General features: G+C 36.7%; 1 protein-coding gene across 1 annotated transcript in view; it reads right to left on the reverse strand.

Moving 5' to 3' along the window:
- The window catches only part of LOC129216993 (dopamine D2-like receptor), a 60,500-nt gene that overhangs the window by 17,802 nt on the left and 17,818 nt on the right, over positions 1–24,880 (reverse strand). Inside the window, exon 2 of the mRNA XM_054851218.1 lies at positions 19,307–19,765. Coding sequence (XP_054707193.1) covers positions 19,307–19,765 — 459 coding nt within the window. The remainder of the gene's footprint in view (positions 1–19,306; positions 19,766–24,880) is intronic.

Genomic DNA, 24,880 nt, shown 5'->3' on the forward strand with positions numbered 1-24,880 from the left:
GTGTTTTCTCACGAACTGTGTTGTCATTTTAAAGAAAGTTTGAAGTTGCACCGGATCCTTAAAAATTTGGCGCCCAACGTAGGGTTTCTTCAGGACTTTCTTGGAATAACTGTGACCTTGGACATTTTTTCATAAAGACTCTTTGTATTTGAACCTGATTTTATGGTGATAACTCGCGCAATGGAGGAACAGATGAAGAAATTGTTGGAAGCCATTAACTCCGTGAAAAATGAAATAAAGACTGATTCAACTGATAACCTGTGAAAAATGACTTGACTGAAAGTTTTACGGCAAATCAAGACCAATTAAAAAGTGATTTGGCTGCAAATCAAGAACAATTGAAAAGTGAATTGGCTTATAATCAAGAGCAGTTTACTTCATACCAGGAAGATATTAAAAGCAAATTGCCTCAGTCAAGAACGTAATGGAAAACAAATTGAATGTAATAGAAAATAGGGTTGACGCAATCGAAGAAAAACAAGAAAATTTGAATGCGGTTGAAGGCCGATTCAACGCTGTAGAAAATTATTTCATCTACTTAAAGAATAGATCTTTAAAGACTTTGAAAGGAAATTGGTAATGTCTGGAAGCGGTGCTGCTGACGTTGTGCATTCGGCTACACGACCTTCAATTAAGCTCGCCACATTTCACGGCAAATCCTCATGGCAAGTGCACAAGACGCAGTTCGTAATAGTTTCCGAAGCAAATGGGTGGGTCTGTGTAACCAAGGCTACCATCTTGTAGCATCCCTGAGAGGTGACGCAGCAGACATTCTTCAGACCCTTCCGGACAGCCAACGCCTGGATTTCACCGCCCTCACATCTGCGTTGGAGCTTCGCTTCGGTGAGAAGGGCCAGAAAGACTTTAGGCGACTCCAGCTGAAATCTCGTCTACAGAAGACAGGAGAGACCCTGCAAGAGCTAGCGCGGACGTCGAGGGACTGTCTCATCTAGCGTTTTACGACTGTCCTGCACGTTCGAGACCACCTGGCTCTTAGTTACTTCATCAACGGAGTTCGGGATCCTGAAATCCAGCAGGCCCTCCGGATGGCGGATGTAAACGACCTGAAATCTGCTTTGGTGTATGCGATGAAATACGAGGCCGCCCATGTTGATCACCATCCAATCCGGACTCTAGAAGCTGATGAGTCTGATTCCAGGTCGTCCCACCACGCTTAACTTGAGAGACAACTCGTTGACTTGGCAAGACATTTGAACAGCGTTAAAGCCCAAAAGAAACAAGAGCATAAGTGTTGGAAATGCGGTAGTGAAGGGCACCTGCGAAGAAGTTGTTCGGCTCGCCAAGCTATGTTAGGGAAGGAAATCACCACCACCAGAACTCTGCAGATTTCCTCTACTAGTAGTGGCAGTAATGGACTTTTCATTTGCGGGTATGTAAATGGATCACCCTGCAAGCTGATTTTCGACACAGGAACCAATATGACCATTATTAGAACAGATGTGGCTCGCGAATTTAGATTGAAACTTTTGTGGACATCGTCATGCGTAAGTCTCCAGACTGCGACAGGTGACAAAATCGAGATTGACGGTAAAGTGAACTTGGAAATACTGTTCGGGAATGCCACTTACTATCATACGGCATTCGTTGCTGACATCACGGACGGCTTCATTCTCAGACTGGACTTTTTAAAGAAATATGACTTCACTCTTGACTTCAAGACTAATGAGCTGCATTGGATGAGAGAAGACATAGCCGTTTTCCACGCAGAAAATCACGTAAAATCCACTCATCAATTAATAGCACAAATGGACTTCACATACACTCTCTAGAGTAGAATTATTAATACCTGGCTCCATTGAAGAAAGCAATAGTTTTCGATTTGGCCTCATCAAATACCCAAATCTAAGCAATAACCCAAAAGCAGTGCTGGTAGCATCTACGCTTATGGACCTTTCTAAGGATGTAATTCCTGTGAGAGTCGCCAACGTGAGTGAAAGAAGGCCAAGAAATATTCGGAAAGGTGAAGTGTTGGCAACTTGGTACTCCAGTAAACTGCATCATTAGAAGAATCAATTACCCCGAGACTGTGTCTTCTGAGTTTTGGGAGTGCGCCATTATCGAAAGATCAAAGAACTGCTGCGGAAAAATTAGTAGACGACTTCAAGCATTTGTTTTTATCCACATCGGAGGACGTCGGCCGTACAAATTTAACGAAGCATAGGATCGACACTGGAGAACATCCCCCTATTAAGCAGCATCCAAGACGACTACCGTTTGCCAAGAAGGAAGAGGATGAGACCCTCCTGAAAGAGATGTAGGAGAATGACGTCATCGAACCCTCGTCGAGTCCTTGGTCCTCTCCCATCGTCTTGGTTCGAAAGAAAGATGGCTCCACCAGATTTTGTGTGATTACCAGCGGCTGAACGACATCACCAAGAAAGATAGTTACCTCTTCCCCGGATCGATGAAACTTTGGACACCCTGTCTGGACACAAGAGGTTTTCGACCCTGGACTTGAAGAACGGATACTGGCAGGTAGCGATACACCCTGATGACCGAGAGAAGACGGCGTTTACAACTGGACAAGGCTTATGGCAGTTCAAAGTGATGTCCTTCGGTCTCTGCAATGCACCAGCCATGTTCGAGCGTCTTATGGAGAGAGTGTTAAGAGGACTCTCCTACGAATCCTGTCTAGTCTACTTAGACGATATCATCATCATGGGACGCAGTTTCGAAGAACGTTTGGCTAATCTCAGAGAGGTGCTGCAAAAACCCAAGGAAGCCAACCTGAAATTAAACCCGTCCAAATGTAATTTGTTCCGCCAGGAAGTGAACTACCTTGGTCACATCATCTCTTCTGAGGGCGTATACAAACCGATCCAGAAAACATATCTGCGGTCAAGAGTTGGAGTCTTCCCGAAAACGTCCATCAGCTGCGAAGTTTCCTGGGGCTCTACACGTACTACCGGAAGTTTGTGAAGGATTTTTCCAACATTGCACGACCATTGCATAAGCTGACGGAGAGCAAACAAAAGTTTGAATGGTCCAAAGAATACGAAGATGCATTTCTACGATTAAAGAAGGATTTAACATCAACGTCTATTCTCTCATACCCTCAGCCCGAAAACTCCTTCATCCTTGACACTGATGCGAGTCACGAGGGCATCGGAGCTGTTTTATCCCATGAAATAGACAGCAACGAACATGTCATCGCTTACTGGAGCAAATGCTTATCAAAGTCGGAGCGAAATTACTGCGTCACCAGGAAAGAGTTGCTGGCCATAGTTAAAACTGTAGAACACTTCCATTATTACCTCTACGGCCGAAGTTTCTGCTTTGGACAGATCATGCCTCTTTAACTTGGCTTTTGAACTTTAAAAATCCGGAAGCTCAGATAGCCAGGTGGATACAGCGGCTCCAGGAGTATAACATGGAGATCAAACACCGCAAAGGCTTGTCTCACGGTAATGCAGACGCTTTATCAAGGAGACTCTGTCCTGAGAACTGCCGCTATTATTCCCGCATTGAGAAACAGTATGGAACGACTTGCCCTACTGCCTCTCAGGTGACAGTGACTTCAACATCATCAGAACCTGATCCATGAAGTGACGGCCAAGTTCGAAAAGATCAACGTGAAGACCCAGACATAAAACCTATTATGGAGTTTATGAAAAGTGACAGTCGGCGACCTAGCTGGCAGGACGTTTCCATCTTCAGTCCTGCGACAAACAGATACTGGGCTTTATGGAACTCACTCCATTTACGGAACGGCGTACTGTACCGAAAATGGGAATCTGACGATGGTAAAACATCCAGGTGGCAGTTACTACTTCCCCGATCAAGGATTTCAGTTGTTCTGAAGGAAATACATAGTAGTACGACTGGAGGACATTTTGGTGTCTTAAAATTCCTCAATAAAGTTCAAGAGTGCTTCTTCTGGAGCATGGCGAAGGATGACGTGGAGAAGTGGTGCCATTCTTGTGACGCCTGTGCTGCCCATAAAGGACCGAAGAAAGGAAGCCGAGGGAAGCTACATCTGTACAACGTTGGAGCTCCTTTCGAACGAATCGGGATCGAAATCCTGGATCCTCTACCAAGAACTGTTGACGGGAACAAATACATCCTTGTTTCCATTGACTATTTCTCCAAATGGCCCGAAGTACATCCCATTCCAGATCAGAGAAAATACCACTGTAGCAGAGACTCTAGTCCAGCATTGGATCACGAGATATGGAACACCTTTGTAGATTCATTCCGATCAAGGGAGGAATTTCATCTCTGCTGTGTTTAAGGGCCTACGTAAAATTCTCAAAATTGAGAAAACTAGGACAACACCACTAGACCCACAATCGGACGGCATTGTAGAGAGATTTAACCGCACAATCCTGAATAATCTCTCGCTTATGGTCTCCAGAAATCAACAGGATTGGGACAAGAAGCTACCTCTCTTCCTGCTGGCCTACCGCAGTGCTGTCCACGAAACTACCGGATATGCCCCATCTCAGATGCTCTTCGGTCGAAAGCTTCAGCCACTTTGTGGTCTCGTCTTCGGTCGTCCCCGGGATACGCCTTCATCGGCTGAGGAGTACTTCCAGGATCTCCAGGCCCGGTTGGAAGACGTTTATAACTTCGCACGAGAGCGAATCAACATCGCGGCGGAGAAGATGAAGACCCGATACGACACAAGGTCCACTGGACATGAATTGCACGAAGGTGACAAAGTTTGGTTATGGAATCCCATCCGACGGAAAGATCTTTCTCCGAAATTGCAGTCGCATTGGGATGAACCCTATAAAGTCCTTAACCGACTGAATAACGTCGTAGTGAGGATCCAAAAATCACCTAACGTAAAACCTAGGGTTGTACATTATGATCGGCTAGCCCCATACTATGGCCATAGGTCATGAGTAATTACGTAAACAACCAAGGTTGATAACATAAAAGTTGTAGATAATTTTTTCTTTTAATATTTAGTAATATTTCGTGTAATTATTGCGTTTTTTTTTGTGTGTGTTTTATTAGTTATTGTTTAATTGTGAATTTGTAAACTTGTGATATAAGTTTGGCTTCCTTTCTGGGGATTGTACTGCCCGGGACGTGCAGTCCTTAGGAAGGGGGCAATATTACAAATTTTGTAAATAGTAATTTTTTTTATAATTAATTTGTTGTAATCTGGCTAATTTTGACATTTGTTCCATTAATTTTCATCTAAAGTTGTCGTAGAAACGTAACCTGTAAAGAGTTTATTGTAATGAATATACAGCCCCCCCCCCAACATTCGTATGATGTATATGGTCCCGATAAGATTTGTGAATGGAATAAAAAGAAAATATGAGAAATTTGTAGAACGAAATAGGATTTGGATATTTATTTGCTGAGTATAAAAGCAGTGTGACATGTGAATGAGAGTTAGTTTTTGCTCTTTAATCGTATTAGCCGTCGCTAGGGTTTCCAATCCCGAAATCCCGATCCTGAATCCCGCAGGAGATTTATCGGGATTGATCCCGCGGGATTTTGCTCTCAATCCCGCGAAATTCCTAATCCCGCAATTTTTTTTCCATTCCCACGTTTTCCAGCTTTTGTCGCTCATAAAACGATTGTTTTCACAAGCACCATCTGAAGTTTGAATCTTTTTACTCGTCTGCAAAAAAGAAATCTGCAAAAAGAGTAAGAAAAACTGTTTCGTATTTTTCTGAGAATGACTTGCTATTCTCATTTGAGGTTTTAGCTTTCATACTTTCAGCTATTGAGAAAATGCGTAATACTTATTAGCATTTTCGAAAACTAAAATTTAAAATCCAGTAAATTACGCTTTAGAAAAAATAGAGAAAGTATACTACATATTCCCAAACCCACTGGAGTAGCCTAAATGCAATGTTGGAGCACTTCTGTAAGTTTTAGTAATGCACTTAAAACCATTAAGTTACAAAAAGTGCACTCCGATGAAAAATCTGACATTATTTATTATATATTCGGCACGACTTTAAAAGAGGCGAGAGAAACTTGTATGAAACGCAAGATGACTTGCATGAAAGGACAGTAAGTTAAGTTGCTCGAGTTTTTTATTGTCTTTTTAAAGTGAGAGGTACAGTAAGCGAAATTATCCAAACACTTTTACTGATATGGGACTTGATGAAATTGTGAATTCAAGCTGTATTCACCCCTTGCTGCAATGAATCAAATTCATTGATACAATGACCAACGTTAATGAAGCAACAAGGGGGTATTATCAATGCAAGTTAAATTGGATACTATTGCTAATTAGGAATTAATTGCTAATTAGGAACTGACATTGTAGTGATTTACAATTGCTTTACAGAATTCAAGAAGACTACCAATTCAAATTAATTTCACAAAAGCAGTCCTTCCTAAAAAGCACATTTTTTTCTATTTGACATAAAAAATAATTTTTTAGAAGAATAAAAACAATCCCGCGGGATCCCGGAATCCCGCGGGATTGGCTCCTTACAATCCCGAAATCCAGCGGGACTGAATTCTGCGTGGGATTGGAAACCCTAGCCGTTGCGCTGAAGAGCATGTATTTAGCTCTGTTATTGTGTGTATTAGCCTTTGCGCTGTGTTTTTTGCGTATTTTGATGTAAATACTGTCTGACCACGGATTGTATGGAAAGACAAACATCCGTTTTACAGCCGGAAAATGACGAATCTATTATTTTTTAGCGATGTCAGCTTTTGCAGAAGCAAAGTCTCATTCAATTGAGCGGAATATGCGCATCAAATTTTTACTTTTCCCCCTTATTCACATAGATTCTTCTTATCTGCACGTTTGAAAATTCCATGCAATCCGTGGTTGAACAGTACGTGTGTAACCGTTGAGTTTACGGTGTTAATTGATATTTGCCTAATTGCTGTGGTTAATTTAGCAGTTGCTAACGATATTTCATGTACATAGTTGTAAATAAATCTCCTGTGTTTTCTCAAGAACTGTGTCGTCATTTAAAGAAAGTTTGAAGTTGCACCGGATCCTTAACAGTATTGAAATGTAATCGAAAATAATTTGGAACAACATTTTCAACCGTGTAGCAACTAATTTGGGACAGAGAAAAGTAAATAAAAGTGTAAATTTTTAAAACATATTTCATCTGACTAAGCATGACTTATCGTAAGTGTATTTTCCCTTGCACCTCAGAGAAAACGAACTGAACCGAAACCAGTCATTCATCATAAAGGTCTCTGACTACTTAATGCCCGGTACACATTCAACTTCCACTTGCACGAAAGAATTTGCATCACAAACATTTTCCCTGTTTTTTGTTGGTACTCAAGGATGCAAAATTTTTGCTTGGAATTAAAAAAAAAAGCAATGATGGACCAAATAAATAGTTAACTTCTACAAAAGTAACTTATTTTTCAGACCCTCAATCCAATGGTGCAGGTGGGACTTTTTACGTATATATTTGCAATTTAAATTAGGAATTTCAAGTTCGGGTCTTAATCTATACTAATACAGTAAAACCTGTAAAGTTGACCACCCTTGTAAGTTGACCACCTGCCTATGTTGCCCGCTTTTGTCAGGAACAGAATTAATCCTATCTTATATAATGAAGGAAAACCTCTGTAACTTGACCACTTCTCTATCTTGACCACCTCTCTATCTTGACCACCTGTCTATCTTGCTGTCTATCTTGGCCACTAATGTACACCAAATTTGGTTTGGAGTATTGTGAAAAACCCTTTGTAAGTTGACCACACGTTATTTTTTTTAAACTTAATCAAGCAAATTATTTTATTTTAATATTTTTTTATAGCTTTGCATGAATAACTTTAATGCTTTGCTGTCGGGTTGCCAACTGCTCCGCAAAAATAGCTAAACTCCGCAGCTCCGCAAAAAAGTTATCTTGCTCCGCATTTCCCGGAGGAACATTTTCAAGCATGATATAGTGTTTAAAGCTGTTTTTCTTTTGTTGTTCTATTTGAGATGTAGCTTTTTATACTCTGTTCAATAAAAACAGGTGTCAGTAGATAAGTGCCAAGTCTTTTCTTCCAGTTGCAATATTTTGCGGCAACACTGGAATTGTGCTTATGAGTAAAGTTATTTATTTCTGGTGCAAGGGATTAAGAGATAGAACATTTTCATTTTCAACTGCCTTTATAAACTAGGAGAGTACAGCTTGTTGCTCTTTGTGTTATAGGTATTACGTAAAATGGCTTCAAAAAGAAAACTAGTTGAACTTGAGGTTGATAAAAAAGCATGAAATATTCAAGCTAACTGAAAAGGGGGAAAGCAAGAGAAAATCAGCTGACACATATGAAATTTCTAAAGCTGCATTGTCTAATATAGTAAAAAAAAGGGGGGGGACGAAAATATTTGAATAACATTTTTAATTATTGTTTCAAAATAATGTTAAACAATGAAAGTGAGTTGAACAGAAAGAGTAAGTGTGAGTTAGTCAAAAAATGAATACATGATGCAAGAAATGACAAAAAAAAAAATCAGTACTACCACCCTTTATCAGTTGACTACCTGTCTAAGTTGACCACCAAAGTACTGCCCCGCAAGTGGTCACCTTACACTGGTTTCACTGTATTATAAAGAGAGAGAGCGAATTTTTGTGTGTGTTTATTTGTTCGAGGTAATCTCTGGAACCACTGCACCTGTTTGAAAAATTCCTTCACTATGTGAAAGGTGCTTTCTTACTGAGTGATATAGGCTATAAATTATGCATTTATGTCTTTATACTATTTTTTAAAACTAATAAGTTCTCTTTGCTACCAGTTTATGTTTCGTACTGTCTTGTTCTTATTTCGTAAAAACGAATCCCGTTTGCTCTGCATCCGCAATGACAAAATGGCTAACGGTTCCACTTTAAACTCGCACATTATCATTTCATCAGAATAATCATATTTTTATCTTTCACACGCACATGTGAAAGATAAAAATATCACGATGCCACCAGGAGAACCGCCAAAACTTTTTCCTGTATTTGAGGCTGCAGAATATGGGTTTGTCGCATTCTATTAGTCTAGCACATTGAAAACCGTTTAGAGTCACATAATGTTTAAGCTTCAAAATTTAATTTACTGAAATATACCTGCGATTCGCTTCTCGAAAATCATTTAATAGTTTTTGAATTCGAGTATTGTAGATACATGATAATAATCCGTGTTTCTGAAAGTTGTAATTTTGCATGCAGTCAATTAAGTACATTTAGCTTAGAAAATTATTAATTAAAAGAGTAATTGCAACAATTACCGTACTTTCAACGTTAAGAGTTAAAACAACAACGAACAAAAAACAGTGGATAGGAAAGAATTTGACAAAGAGAAAAAAATTAAAAAAAATTAATTTGAATTCTGAAATTTTGAATCCAAATTATGTTTTTCGCAATCACAAACTGAGACAGGACCCTACTCATTGGAGTTATTGTTTCTAGAAACGGTTCCTGTCCCCCCCCCCCAAGCCTGCCTCTCCTCCTGGGCGGTTACGTGTGCATAGTTGTGTGTGTGCGTAGACCTGTGTGTAGCACGTAGGCGTGTGTGAAGTCGTGTGTGTGTATGTGTGTGAACGTGCGTGTGTGTAGGACATGGACGCCTCCGACCAGGAGATCGGATAGCTCAAAATCGGAGCAGCCGCGCCTCGCCGCCAGCAGAGGATGGTGGGCGGTGGTGCTGCAAAGCTTCTGGTCCAAGTTGAAAAAGCCACGGACACCAAAAATGGTCAAATGAGAACAATAAGCAATCGTGATTGCTCAATAAAAATTATTTGCGGAACTATTCTTCATGATGACCGCATTTAAGCATTTAAAAACGGTATAATAAACTAATTTAGCTCACAAATATCCTATCAGAAGCAAATTTCAAAAAAAAAAAAGAAAAAAAATGGAGGCACATGAAAAAAGCAAGTTTCCCGGTGGAAACGAGAACAACATTTTAAAAGGCATCCTTAGCTTTAAAAAGACTCATCTCTTAGTAGAATATACAATATTCATTCTAATAGCTAATCTGAATTCGGTCACATAAGAATACATTTGAAATATTTTCGTGGTACTACATATTTACAAAGTCGATTAACAGTTAAAGATCCTGCCAACCTATCAAGCAGCATATAAAGAACTCAGTCTTATAGACGGCGACATATCAGTGAAAATAACCTTAGTTTATGTATGTAACTTTTTGATTCCACTCCTAAACTCAGATAATTGTTTACAACTATTTTAACTTTTATGTCAATTTTTAACCCTATGCTTTATGGCAAACATTTAAAAAATATCTCTTTGACGACATATTGCAAGGACAGCGTCAGCAAAAATACTTTGATTGTCGTTCAATGTCAAGCGATATAAAAATTAAAGGCAAAATTTCTGAATGAAGAGGACACTCAACAGGGGACTTTTGTTTGTCACCGCCGCAGAGAATCAACGAAAAAATTCTATTGAAATATGATTGGTACATGAAAACCAGGAAGGTAAATTAATGTTCTCGGCATACCCAGTGGAACTGGAAAAAATTAATAAATTCTACTCTATCAAAAATCAACTAACAGGCCTCTGCGATGTTTCTTTTTTTTACGGAAGTGCAGGGAATTTAATTAGAGGTATAAAAACTAGCCACTTCACATTAAAACTACTTTGAATATCTCCTACAGAAAGACTCCGTATTTTTAACGAGAAAAAACGGGCAATTGGGAGAATTTCTTTAGTAGGGTTCTTTTCTGAACTTATCTTTATGCTTCTAAAATTAAAGGCGATATCCTAATAATATTATTGCGCAACTTTAATTTGTCTAATCTCTTCAATATAATTCACTACGGAATAATATGATTTCGAGTATTGTTCTTACTGCACCAGCAGCAGATCATTTGACTCATATTTCTTGTGTCCCCATGTCCCCGTATACTTTCTATTCCAATTTAAGCGATTACAATATCCAATGAAAACTTCTTATGCCATTACCATCATCAAACGTACAACTATTTGATATGTAGTGCAACGTTACATACGGGAAGATAGTATTGTTCAGTGGGAATTATATGTTGGTCTCTCTTGATCTGGAAATGAGGTAAATCAATTTGTTTCAAACCTCATAAAAGGGGGAAAAAATATTACTTGCGATAAATGTTCAAATTAAATAGTATGTTTATAACATTAATTTAAGGTAGATAGTTTTTTTTATTAACCCGAACTAGGTTGGAACGGGCCTCTAGTTTTATATATTTAAGTACAGTGGTAGTAAAAAAAATTGCATCACTCGCGACGCAAAGGAAAGTGGGCTTCATTTTGTGCAAGGAAAAGTAAACGCTCAGGTGTATATTGGTATTTTGGAGGAGAAATTGCTTCCTACTATACGGAATCACTTTACATCAGTTCCAAACGTCATTTTCCAGGATGATTCTGCTCCGCGCCATAGGGTAAAAATGGTAAGTAACAATTTAAAAACCTTTATCCTGCCATTAGACTTAAATTGAAATGGTGTTAAATAATTTTTTTTCTCTGAACTCACACGCAGGTTCAAAAATGGAAAAATGAGCATGGGGTCAGCAGTTTGCCTTGGCCCGGAAACAGCCCCCATCTACGTAAACAGTTATCGGATTCCTGCTGTTAAATGTTTATTTCATAAGTTTTGCAGAATTTCACATACATTCATCGTTAATCGGTCGACCAAAACTTCTCACATAATCCCATTGTTGTGAAAGTGCGAGGGTGATGCATTTTTTTTTTTTTTACCAGCACTGTATAACTACTCATTATTATCTTAATATAAAGCAGTAATGCCCAACTTTTTTTTATCCGAGTGCCACGCCTCATATTAAATTGGTTGTCGCTGGCCAGAATAAATATGAAATTTTTAAAAAGTTCTAGATAGCATGGAAAAACAAGGAAAATAAATGAAAATTGCAAACCAAGAATTGTTATTATCGTTACTAGACGCTTATTTTGTTAAAGCGAAGTTTGTATCTTCTATTTTTCAGAAGACAATATTTGGGTATTTGTCTCTAAATTTGTAATATAGTGACAAATCGTGATTTTCATTTTATACAGTTGAACTAACCAACGTGTCGCACGGATCAGCTCGCGGGCTGAATGTGGCCCGCGTGTTCTTCATAAACCAATATTTGAGAATTTGTCTTTAAATTTGTAAAATAGTGACAAATCGGGATTTTTATTTGGTAAAGTTGAACTAACCAACGGGTCGCGGGCTGGAGGTGGCCCGCGTGCCATAGGTTTGGTACCCTTGATATAAGGTACAGTAAAACCTGTAAAGTTGACCACCCTTGTAAGTTGACCACCTGCCTATGTTGATCACTTTTGCCGGGAACGGAATTAGTCCTATCTTATATAATAACGGAAAACCTCTGTAACTTGAACACCTCTCTATCTTGACCACTAATGTACACCAAATTTGGTTTGGAGTATTGTAAAAAAAACCTTTGTAAGTTGACCACGTGGTTAATTTTTTTAAACTTAATTAAGCAAATTATTTTATTTATTTTTTTTATAGCTTTCCAAGAATAATTTTAATGCTTTGATGCCAGACCAGCATTTTACCAACTAAATAAAACAGCAGCATATGCTACTCTATTCTCCAAACTTGGTTTTCTTTTGCTGTTCTATTTGAGATAACCTTTACTGTTGACTGAAAACAGGTGTCAGTAAAAAGTGCCAAGTCTTTTCTTCCAGTTGGAATGTTATGTGGTAGCACTGGAATTGTGCTAAATAGTAAAGTTACTTATTTCTGGTGCAAGGCGTTAAAAGATACAACATTTTCATTTTCAGCTTATGAACTAGGAAAATCCAGCTTATTGCTATTTGTGTTATACGAGGCATGTTTTTAAAGTAAGTACCGTTTTGATATAAAAAAAGAACGAGTTCAGATAGAGCAAAGAAATTAATTGCACAAAAATCTACCATCCTTACGCTATTTTTCGACATTGCTCCCGTGATTTTCCAAGCATTTGTCATAACGTGGTGCAGGTTTTTGTATACCTATTCGTAAAAAGTTACCGCCCGTTTAGTCAACCATGAGGACTCTTACAGGGCTTTGGCTGGGGCGTTTTTGAACATCCTCTGGTCTGCCCTCACCTCGCTCGCAACATCTTTCATTTGTTTCGGCATCTAAAGTCTTTCGTAGGTGGTCTGTGGCACAACAGCAATAATGAGCTCAGAGAACATGTTATCCCATGGCTGACTACACAGGCGGCAATTTTCTATGAATAGGTATACAAAAACCTGTACCACGCTATGACAAATGCTTGGAAAATCACGGGAGCAATGTCAAAAAATAGCGTAAGGATGGTAGATTTTTGTGCAATTAATTTCTTTGCTCTATCTGTACTCGTTCTTTTTTTATATAAAAACGGTACTTACTTTAAAAACATGCCTCGTAAGTTTTACATAAAATGGCTTCAAAAAGAAAGTTAGTTGAACTTGAGATTGATAAAAAGTATGAAATATTGAAATTAATTGAAAAGGTAGAAAGTTGGAGTAAATTAGCTGACACTTACAGATTTTCTAAAACTACAGTGTCTAATTTAGTAAAAAACGAGGGAAAAAAAATAAAAATATTTGAATAACATTTTTAATTATTGTTTCAAAGTAATGTTAAACAATAAGAGTGAGTTAAACAGAAAGAGTAAGTGTCAATTAATAAAAAAATGAAAACATGATGCAAGAAATGACAAAAAAAATCACTTCCACCCTTTATAAGTTGACCACCTGTGTAAGTTGACCACCCCAGTACTGCACCACAAGTGGTCAACTTACACAGGATTCACTGTATCAACTTTCTAAGAAAATTTGATGCACATTAAAAATATAGTGAGTTTGTACATTTTGTGGCGTGACGTAAAATGTCACAACCACAACAAGTAGAAATTATTACTTTCTTTTAATGAAAAAGAAACTTTAAATTTTTTATGCACTCGTATTTATATTCCGAAGTTAATAATTTGTTATCATCCTATAGCGAAAAAGAATCTTCATTCAAAAGTCATTGTTCCTTGTGTCATTTGCACCCCTAACTTGATTTTCCAAATTAACAAATCTATCGACGAGATCGCCGCTACAGTAAGTTTCGTAAAATTGTTTTATAGAAATGGGATTCACCTTCCAAACCGATCGTATTCGTACCTCCCAATGCAGTTTGAAGCAGTGGTTCTGATTCAAGCTTATTCGGGTACTAAATCTTATTAACAACCTGTTCTTTACACTAAACTCCATATGAGACTCACAAAAGTACTTACATTGTAACCCGTGTTATGCCTAACACATACGAAAAAATTTTTACGTTAGTTACTAAATTACGAATGCACAAATATTTGTCAGTGTTTCGTCCCTACATAGTATAAAATGAAGTCTCCAAAAAGCGTCTGTGTGTTTGAACGCGCAAAACTCGAGAACTATCCGGTCGATTTCGCTGAAATTTTCGCATTTTGTTTCTTTAAGTCCGGAAAAGGTTTACAGACCGGTTCGAAAAAGATCCGATAAATTGTTCTTTTTATTCCAATTCAGTCTCAATTTTCACAGAAAATCCTGAATATGGGGGACGACTACTTTCCCATATTAATACTATATATATCGTTGGAAAGGGTAGAATTTTCTACATTGTAAGCAATTTTTTCAATGCTCTAACTTAATTACGGCAGAAGTTATTTGCGTTTTTAGCTCTATTTTTTTAGCCTTAGCTGGAATTTAGGCACTACTTTCTTCTTTATTACTAATAATAAAGCTGAAAGGTCTCTCTGTGCGGATCTCTCTCTGTCTGTCAGGATCTCTGACGCGCATAGCGCCTAGACCGATCTGCCGATTTTCATGAAATTTGGCACAAAGTTAGTTTGTAGCATGGGGGTGTGCAAATCGAAGCGATTTTTCAAAAATTCGTTGTGGTTCTTTTTCTATTCCAATTTTAAGAACAAAATTATCATAAGATGGACGAGTAAATTACGAAATTATCATAACGTGGAACCGTAACATGGGCACAAGCCAATTGGCGAGATACGAAATTATCATAACGTGGAACCGTAACATGGATACAAGCCGATTGGCGAGAAAATTCACCACACATTATTTGTAAATATACAGGCGAACCAAAAGACTTTTTAATTTTTCTATAACGGGCAAAGCCTTGCTGGTACCACTAGTCATTAAATAAATCAATAAGAAGTGAACAAATTGTCGTAGTTTTCTTTTTGACACCATTGTATAGAGCAACTTGTTTGCAACATTGTATTGAGCAAATCTGAGTGGACCATTGGTCGAAGAACCAAGCTTCTATCTCATCAAGAAACAAGCTGATGTGTGCATCACATGACTTCTTTTTGCACCAATTTAATGTTATTTCTCCATTATTGCAATATTAATGTGATTCAATAGTTAACTGTACAATCTATCTTAACTGTACTCTCTAATGTGATTCAATAAATAACTAACTACTACTATCACCAACAATAGCCAAATTGAAATCTAATTTTTTAAAAAATCGGCAAATTTGTCTCCAAGTTGGCGACAAAACTTGGCGACCAAAAAACTGGCGATATATCGCCAAGTGTCTACCAAATTATAACACCTTTTGAGTTTGCATCGAAAGCTTGCATCGAAATTAGCAATGATTTCCCCCCCCCCAAAAAAGGTGCAAAAGACCCCTTTGAAAACATCCGAATGCAACCAAAAAGAGAGATGCACAAATAGACCCCACTAGGAGTCTACGTACCAAACTTCAACTTTCTAGGACATACCGTTCTTGAGTTATGCGACATATATACGTACATACAGACGTCACGAGAAAACTCGTTGTAATTACTCGGGAATCGTCAAAATGGATATTTCGGGCGTCCATACGTTCTTAGGTATATATACACGTGTGGTCGAGTCGGGAAAAAAACTCAACATTCATTCGGGGATGAGCAAAATAAAAATTAAGGTCAATTTTTGAGTAAAAATTTTTTCGCGAATACAATACTTCCTTTTTTATAAACGGAAATAAAAAAGTTACAAGCCGTTTTAAAACAAGTTCGAAAAATCTCATCTCCATTCAAGTTTTAAACAATTTTATTTCGCCTTCCCACGGTTACGCTTTTTGAATCCATTGTTTCTTTCCTTCTTTCTCATTTTAATTCTTAAAAGTATTTTTACAAATTCTATAAATAGTAATTATTTTTGGGATTAATTTGTTGTAATCTGGATAAATTAGGCGTTTGTTCCATTATTTTGCATCTAAAACTATACGGTGTTGTTTGATACGGAGTTAATGAGTATACGGTGTTAATTGATATTTGCCTAACTGCTATGGTGAGTCTAGCAGTTGTTAACGATATTTCTTGTACATAGTTGTAAATAAATCTCCAGTGTTTTTCTCAAGAACTGTGTCGTCATTCAAAGAAAGTGTAAAGTTGCACCGAAGGCGTAACAGTATTTTAATATCTGTCGTCATTGTTTGGAAGAGAAATTTTGCATGATTTTTTTTTTTTTTTCCTTTTATTTAAGCCTGATTGTTGAATATACGTCACTTGACACAATTTTTATTTTCAAGGTAGACCGGGCAAAGCCGGGCAACGCAGGTAGTGAGGAATAAGCGACAAATGAATTCTTGGCAACTAAAGGGAAGTCGTATAACAGCCAAGTGAAACTACATAATTCGGACCAGGAAATCATACTATAGTGTAATAATGAAAAAAAATTAATAAAAAAATATAAAAGATAGCGTAATAAAACATGTTTCTGGGGAGACATGAACTGGACCCGATTAGGATTTTGAGGGACCTAGGCCAAACACTTTTTCAGAGGCCCTTCTAGTCGAACTTTGAAATTCTCTAAAATAATTTTACCTCCGGTGAAAACAATTTTAGTCGTTTGGGGGCTCCTAAAACATAGAGACGTACCTAGTAGCACTTTGGTCGAGTTGCCGAGTACCGAGTACTCGGCCTTTCCCTACTCGGCCGAGTACCGAGTAGGGGAGACTATTGTATCTTGGACCACTTCTAAAACATTTTAGTTTTCAAAAATAGAATGTGGGATTTTTATGGTTTTTAGTTATTAAATCTTGACTTCAAGCCTTTTTGCATAAATAAAAATATATTTTGGATTATAATAAAAGGTTTTTCTGCTTTTGTATGTGTTTCAAATTTTATGTAATTTGGTCCATGGTACATGATGCTCGTGTACCTTGAGACAGACCTCTTCTACTTGCTTAACTTTTCTTAAATGCCTAGTAATGGTTGACCTGCTCACTTTGAATACTTTTTCGGCCTCTCTAAAAGTCATTTTTTTTGGTCAGGATCACTACTTCTTACTGCTTCAATAGCATTTTGCAATGCCTCAACATCTACTGGATCCCTCTTGATTCCAGTTTTACTTCGAGGCATGGTGAAATCCTACCTTTAAAAAAAAAAAAAAAAAAAAAAAAAAACAATCACTACAACCTATTGTACCTTGATCCAGTGGTTCAAAATACAAGATGGAGCTTGGTTTCAAGGTACACGAGGGTGCATGTTTATACAAAAGTGGCAACCCTAACCTAACAGCTACGTAAAAAGTAAAGACTAAATGTTGAATACACTTACCGAGAGATAGGCAATAGATATGATGGTCAATCACTTGGGTAACACTAGTCTTTAAAAGTCCAATTTCATTTAAGTAACACTGGAATTATGCACTTTTGTTTGCACAAATCACAAAACAATCACTGTCCACATAAAAGCTGGAATTTCAACCAACAACTCACTCTTGCAGGTGGAGAGACTGTCATGGCTGACATAATAGTGCCGTGATTCCTCACTAGGTAAAAGCGCTAGCTGATTAGAGTGCATGGCGCAAGGTACACCATGGTCAAGGTACAACAGTCTCCTCTACCAATTATTTTTTAAGAAGACTACCGACACACACGTATTGAATTCGAACTCATTGGAATAGTAGTATAGACCTCCATGTGCATATAATAGTTTTTAAAACAAAATTCCAGCTGAAATTTAACTATACATTATTATGTAAAAGATTTTGTTTGTGTCAAAAATTTTATTAAAAAAATTCAAAAATTAACAAATAAATAAAAGGTGTGATTAATTACGTTGGAATTAAAACAAATTATATCAATCTATTATAGTTCTAGTCCACCAAACATAATAAAAAAAAATTCATATTTTTTACACTGCCCCAGTTTCAATAAATAAGTTTTATTAACTTTGGACACATTAAAATAAAGATTGACTCCATTGAAGCATAACAAACTTCATTATTTTCAAAATTTTAATTTTACTTGTTAATTTGAATTGTAAATGATTGCAGTATATTATATGGTTGCACTTCCTTATTAATTGTAAAATGTGTCTCAAAAATGTTCTATATTATACAACTACTCGGTATTGACCGAGTATCTGATCGAAATTTGGCCGAATACCGAACAGTTACTGAGTACTCGGTACGTCTCTACCAAAAAACTGGAACCTTAGGCCATGGCCTATTTGGCCTATTCAGTAATCAGACCCTACACATAAATTATTTGCTTTCGTGTCCCCGTTATCGAAGTATAAAGTCTTACAGTCTGGAAATTTAAGAAAAGTAGCCAAATTTAATGACTTTCGTTCAGAAATGGACAGATACCTTTCACACACTTTGCAGATGGTCTTGACACGTGCAGACGGAGAAATCGCGAAGTATCTTCCATTTCTTGAGTCTTAAACGCTTTTCTGAAGATTTCGGAAGACTTTAAAACCTAATGTCTCGATAACGAGAGAACGAGGACAAATACTTTTTGAGGCAAAAATATCTCAATGTTCTCAGCTTTTGATTGCTATCTATTTAAATAGTTTCATTGTTACAATATGCTTGTGGTTCCCTGGCGAGATTATCAGCTTTAGCCATTGGGATTCAATTTCTTGGCTTCGGAATTCAAACTCGAAATCCATGCTACTGATACCATTCTGTTTGTCGCCAGTGCCTTATATAGGGAAAGCAAGCCGGGAACCTTGCCCCTGGCAGCAACTTCAAAGTGACTGCAAATTCACCCTATTTCGGTGTTTTTTCGTTGAAACTCGATGTAAAAAGAAATTGAAAGGAGATAGAGAGAAAGTGGTAAAAGAGGTACTTAAATGATTTGCCCCGGCTCGAAAAAGCAGGGCTGCGGAGTCGGACTGATTTTGGGTGAAGGAGTCAGAGTCGAGAGTCGAAGGTTTAAAATTTCAAGAGTCGGAGTCTTTCGTTTTCCCTCAAGGTCCACAACTTCGCCAGTGCTTGCGAAGTCGAAGTTGGATAGATTTTGAGATTAAGGAGTCAGCTAACAGCTGCCCTGAGAAAAAGTTGAAGATGCGGCACTATTTATCGCTCAACAACTTTAAATCAAACTTATTATTTTACCATTGTTTCACATTTAAAGAACAAAATTGAAATAATCTTACCTAGAAAATGGCCTTGTAATTGAAATATATTTATGCACAGAAATGTACATGAGCGTATGTATGGAGCATATGAGGAACAGGGCCATTGTGAACCCATTTAGTTGACACAGAGGGTATCCAAACACCCAACGTCCTTTCAGGATAGTTATTAAAGACACTGGCATGTCCATTGCCGCAACCAGTATGTCTGCTACAGCCAAGTTCACGATGAACATGTTAGTCCTAGTTCGCATTCCTCTATGGCGAAGAATTGTGATGATGACCATGATGTTGCCACCGATAGCGAGTATGATGATGAGGATGATGATGATAGACATAGGAACGACTACCGGATAACCATAGAACAAATAGGTATCATCAATCAAGATGAATTGCTTCGAAGATGGAATTATATGCCGCGTTTGGTTTCCATAGGTGCTGTTGAATTCTGAAGAATTCATTTTCGCCGAAAATGGAGGCCTGGAAGAAAGAGATGTGTTACTCGTCAAATTTCATAAAAAGAAAAGCAAAATAAGAAGACACAGTGAGGAGAATGAAGTTTCTTGATAATGAGATAAAAGATTTGACCACTACAAAGTAAAAAGTATTAAATGGTTTTTTTAAACAATTGATTTGTTATCTTTATCTCTAAATAGTGAGCAAATAACATTTCAGCATAGGGCTCAGACTTTTACTGAGTATAAAAATAAAAACGAGCTCATGTGTGCATCACATGACTTCCTTTTACGCCAATTTAATGATAAAAATGCCTTGGAATAAGCAAGGAAACGCTTTAAATATTTTCACCCCTAGTTTGCTGCTAAACAAAGCAAAAAACTGTTTTACATAGATTAATTTTCCCAAAATAGGCAACTGTAATGTGATTTAATGGTTAACTCTCTAAATATCGCTAATAGTGGCCACATTAAAACCAAATTAAAAAAAAAATTAAAAACCCGCCAAATTTGTCGACAAAACTTGGCGACCAAAAGTCTGGCAATATATCGCCAAGTGTCCGCCAAATTATAACACCACTTGAGTTTATATTGATATTAACAATGACTTCCCCCAAAAAGGTGTAAAAGACCCCTTTTGGAACATCCGAATGCAACCAAAGGGGAAAGTGCACAACTAGACCCCCCAAAGAGTCTACTTGCCAAATTTCAACTTTCTACGGCATACCGTTTTTGAGGGATGCGAGATACATACGCACATGCGCACATACGGACGTCACGAGAAAACTCGTTGTAATAAACTCGGGGATTGTCAAAATTTATATTTCGGGTGTCCATACGTTCTTAGGTATATATGCACGTATGGTCGAGTCGAAAATAAAACTCAACATTATTACGTAGTCTTTGACTGCAAAAACAGCGCCAGTTGAAAAGATTGCCTTCCGTTATAATTGAATCGGTATGATAAATTATTACTATATTCTTATTTCTATGAAATTAATATTTATATTTAGTAATTGATTTCCAATTGTATGTTTGATGCATCAACTCGTTTGTAAGTGTAAGTAATAAACTTTCACATATTTTAAAAAGACTCTTTCTCTCAGAATAGGAAAAAATATGTTTTTCTGCCTACACTGTTAAAACTACAGGATGCATTCGGCACCTTTCAGGGGAGAAACGCTTGTTCACCAGCGGCACCCAATACGGAGCCGAAATCGCACCTCTAAATAGGGTGAAAAACAGGCACCTTTTAAAAACTAGACAGCCGGAGTGAAAAAAAGGATCCTTCGGAGAGAGAAATGGCACCCTTACTATAGATCCTCCTCCCCCCTCCCCCGTATTGTGTGCGTTTTTGAATACAGTTGTGTACTTTTTTTTTTTAGTTTTGTTTTGATTTATGATATTCTACGTTTTGGACATTTTTCACATTGAACTCGGTATTGGAAATGATTAAAACATGTAATTACAGCATTTGATCATATTTCAGAGTTTTCAACATCGTTAAGAAGTGCTCATAGCGTTAATTCATCTGATCGTGCTCTAACTCAGTGCTTCTCAACCTCTTTTGACCCACGGGCGCGGTAAAAGCAAATGAAAAACTTTGCGGACCGGTGAAATCTTTATCGTTTTCTTAAAAAATCATAAAATAAATAATATGAATAACTAGCATTCCCGTACCCGGCATTGCTCGGGTAATGGAATTAGCAGGGGTTAACAGTGCTTGGTGCACCTAGTTTCGAAAATCCCCTATAATAATTACTTATTACCTATAACTTTTTCTAATTTGGGGAAGATCCCGGGGCCCCTGGACTCCTTACATATATGCCCTTGTCCTTAACCGATCTTTAACTGTTATTAACGATCCTTTTAAAGTATTGATTATCTTTGCAAACACAGGCCATCCACATTTTATTGATATACCTATGTTTAAGCAACTTCTTTGTATACAACATTTTTAGTTTTTTTTCTGGTGCTAAAATTATTAAGCTGCTTGATGAACGGACTTTGGAGCAAGCTACATAACATTGGCCGTGTGAAAAAAAGTCTTCTCTTAAATCGGTCCCTGCTACTTTTAATGTCTTTCCTTGTGACTTATTAATGGTTATTGCAAAGCAAACTTTAACAGGAAACTTCACTCTTCTAAATTCAAAAGGATAGTCCGCCTGTGATGATGTTTTTAAAAACTTCGTTTCTAGTTTTGAAAAAATGAAAGCAATAGACAGAAACATTATGATTTGACTTGAGAAAAGCCTCGAAGAATCACGTGAGAAACAAAAACAATATCAAATTTATAGTTCGCTATCGACCAAAAGTTGAGATGAAGTATTGAATAATGATTTGAATGGAGGAAAGCCTTCGAAAATAAGGGATTTGAATTTCAATGACAGGTTTTAATTTCGCAGAAATTAATGGGTTTTAATTAATTTCTCCCGAACTAATTGAGATTTCGAAAAATCCTTTCTTAGTGGTTACTTTCGTAATCATGCGGACATGCCTGCCAAATTTCAAGTCTGAAGCTTCAGTGGTTTTGGCTGTGCGTTGATATATATATATATATATGTATATATGTATATATATATGTTATCTCAGGACATTGATTTTTATATATTAAGGTATCCGACTGCGTTAAAATCGACATTTTCGATAAAATATTCGTAATTGTTTTTATGATTTCATTTTGTAGTCTGATTCATTAGCTTTCCAAAATTGTCTTAGTTTTTACTCTACGTGGATTACAACTGGAGTTGTAGCTGTATTATTACAGAGTCTTACACTGAACTCCAGAACGGAAGTTGCATTTAAACGCGTTTTCTGAAGAACGATATTTTTGAAGAAAGCTGTCTACTGTAACAATGATATCTCAAAAAGTTATTCGAATATTGATGTGAAATTTTCTGAGATAGTTCTTTGTAATATGCTTGATGTTTTCCTCTAAAAGCTAAGCTTAATTTCATTTTTAAGTAATATTTTCATGCGGATAAGTTTAAACAAAGGCGTTTGTTTCCGCAAAAAATACCAGTATAGGAACTTTGTTCGGCTATATTTCAGTACTTTAAAAAAAAATAAAATAAAACTTTTAGAGCAAAACACACATTAATGTCATACAAATGTATTACTACAAGGGTTTGTGTGTGATTAGAACCAAATTTTGTCCATAGCTGTTAGCGTAAGACACATTTTCTCGCTATTTTTCTTCAAATTTGTCCATTTTTTAAAAAAATAATATTTTAAAAGCTTGTTTTTACATTTTTTTATTAAAAAATTTGTTAAAAAATAACATTTAAAAAAGTGTCCAGGTTATTTTTCAAAAAAATGTCTTCGAACGCAGTCGGATACCTTAAGATAACTCTGGGGTCGTTAAGAAACATGTGAAAAAATTCAGGGTTCTGATGTTTTTTTTTTTTTTTTACAAAAAGTAATGTTAAAAATTAATAAAACAATAAATATCTACCCCTTCACTTGTATCAAAGATCTGTCACAAATACGTTATAATTTAAAAACGAGTAATTATTTAAAACATGTGAGAAATTATACATTTACTAAAACTTGACGTATTCCGAAAATGAAGCATAGCTGTACTTATGGATTATTTAAATGATGAGCCAAAAATATTCAGGGATATTACAATTACGGAAAAACAAAATCTTTTCATAAACGTTAATCAAGAGTAACAAAAGAAAATGCACATAAAGCTTTTCAACAGTTAAATAAAAAACCAAAAGAAAGTTCTAACGCTTTCGAGGACCGCTAACAGGAAATGATTCTAACACTTGAATGAAAAAGCAAAAAAAAAAGAGCTAGACTGAGAGAGATTTTTTTTTTTTTTTTTCGCTAGCTTTATGTTATAATTTACGAAGCACAAGAAACATTTTTATTAAGGTTCTTTTGGTGACTAATAAAAGCTGCTTATCGAGTATTCGAGAAAATAATGACAGATATTTTTAGTAGCGTTTTGAATGATGGAAATTTCACGATAGTAACGGTAAACGAGAACTAGAAGACTAACGGTTACTGAAAAGCAATAAATGCACTTTTAAACACTTAACTATGTTTGAAAGCCCTAAAAGCTACAAAGTGATCAAAAGCTGTACTTACTTGTAATTTCGGATAATTAATCCTAGAAAAGTTGGGTTTTAATCCAATAGTGTACTTCATTCAATGTCAAAGACACACAAACGCAATCATCATTTGTCCGCCATATTGAGGTGGTTGAATGTATGCCTAAGGCAAAAAGCGCATGCGCAATGAGTCTTTCTGCGATTGTATGATGTTCTGGCTCCTCTGCTCTATTTTCTAGCCTGTGTTGCACCTTCAGGCACTATGCTTTCACCTTAGAGGGAATATTTTCACTCGTCTGGAACCCCTGGTTTTAACAGTGTATAGGTAAAAGTCCAATTGGTGAAAATATCTTTATGATTGAGAAAAATGGATGTCATACTTGAAATCAGCGCATCCAGTAGAATAAAAGTCACCCAATACCGTACAATCACTTTTTCATGACCCGAATTTTTCAGGCTTGTGTAATTTTTGACAATAAAGACTTTTCTATTTTCCAACTGTTGCCAAAATCAATTGTCTTTTTACTTCGTTCCGTTATCAATTATTGGCATAGATGACGATCAAAATCTTAAGAAAGCGATAAATTTCATGCTTGCTCCAGAGAAGCCTTGATTCAAAATTTTTATTATGATAACGATTAATATTGCTGTTGTAAGGCAACGAATTTTTGTATATATAACAATGGGTTTTATATTTATTCATTTAATGGGGAAATTACATGAAATTTACTGTTTTCCATCATAACTTTTTTGAACTGAGTGTATTAGAAATAAATTATAGCCTATGTTGCTTCCTGATAATGCAGCTATCTATGGTGGAAAAATTGTTAATATCGGTCCAGTAGTTTTGAAGCTTACCCCGGACATACATACAGAAGTAGCCATTTATGTATAAAGATGAAAATGAATTACGCACCCACGCTGAGTGATACCAACGTAATTACATCCTTCTACATTTATGTACAATACATATATTCATTTCCCACCAACGCATCATTTTGGTAAGTAGCACTATCGGAATTACGTACACATAATTCATGACCTTTGACAATGTATCTGAACTCGTGAATATTTCTGTT

Source organism: Uloborus diversus, chromosome 2 (genome assembly GCF_026930045.1).
Source record: "Uloborus diversus isolate 005 chromosome 2, Udiv.v.3.1, whole genome shotgun sequence".
Lineage (NCBI taxonomy): Eukaryota > Metazoa > Arthropoda > Arachnida > Araneae > Uloboridae > Uloborus > Uloborus diversus.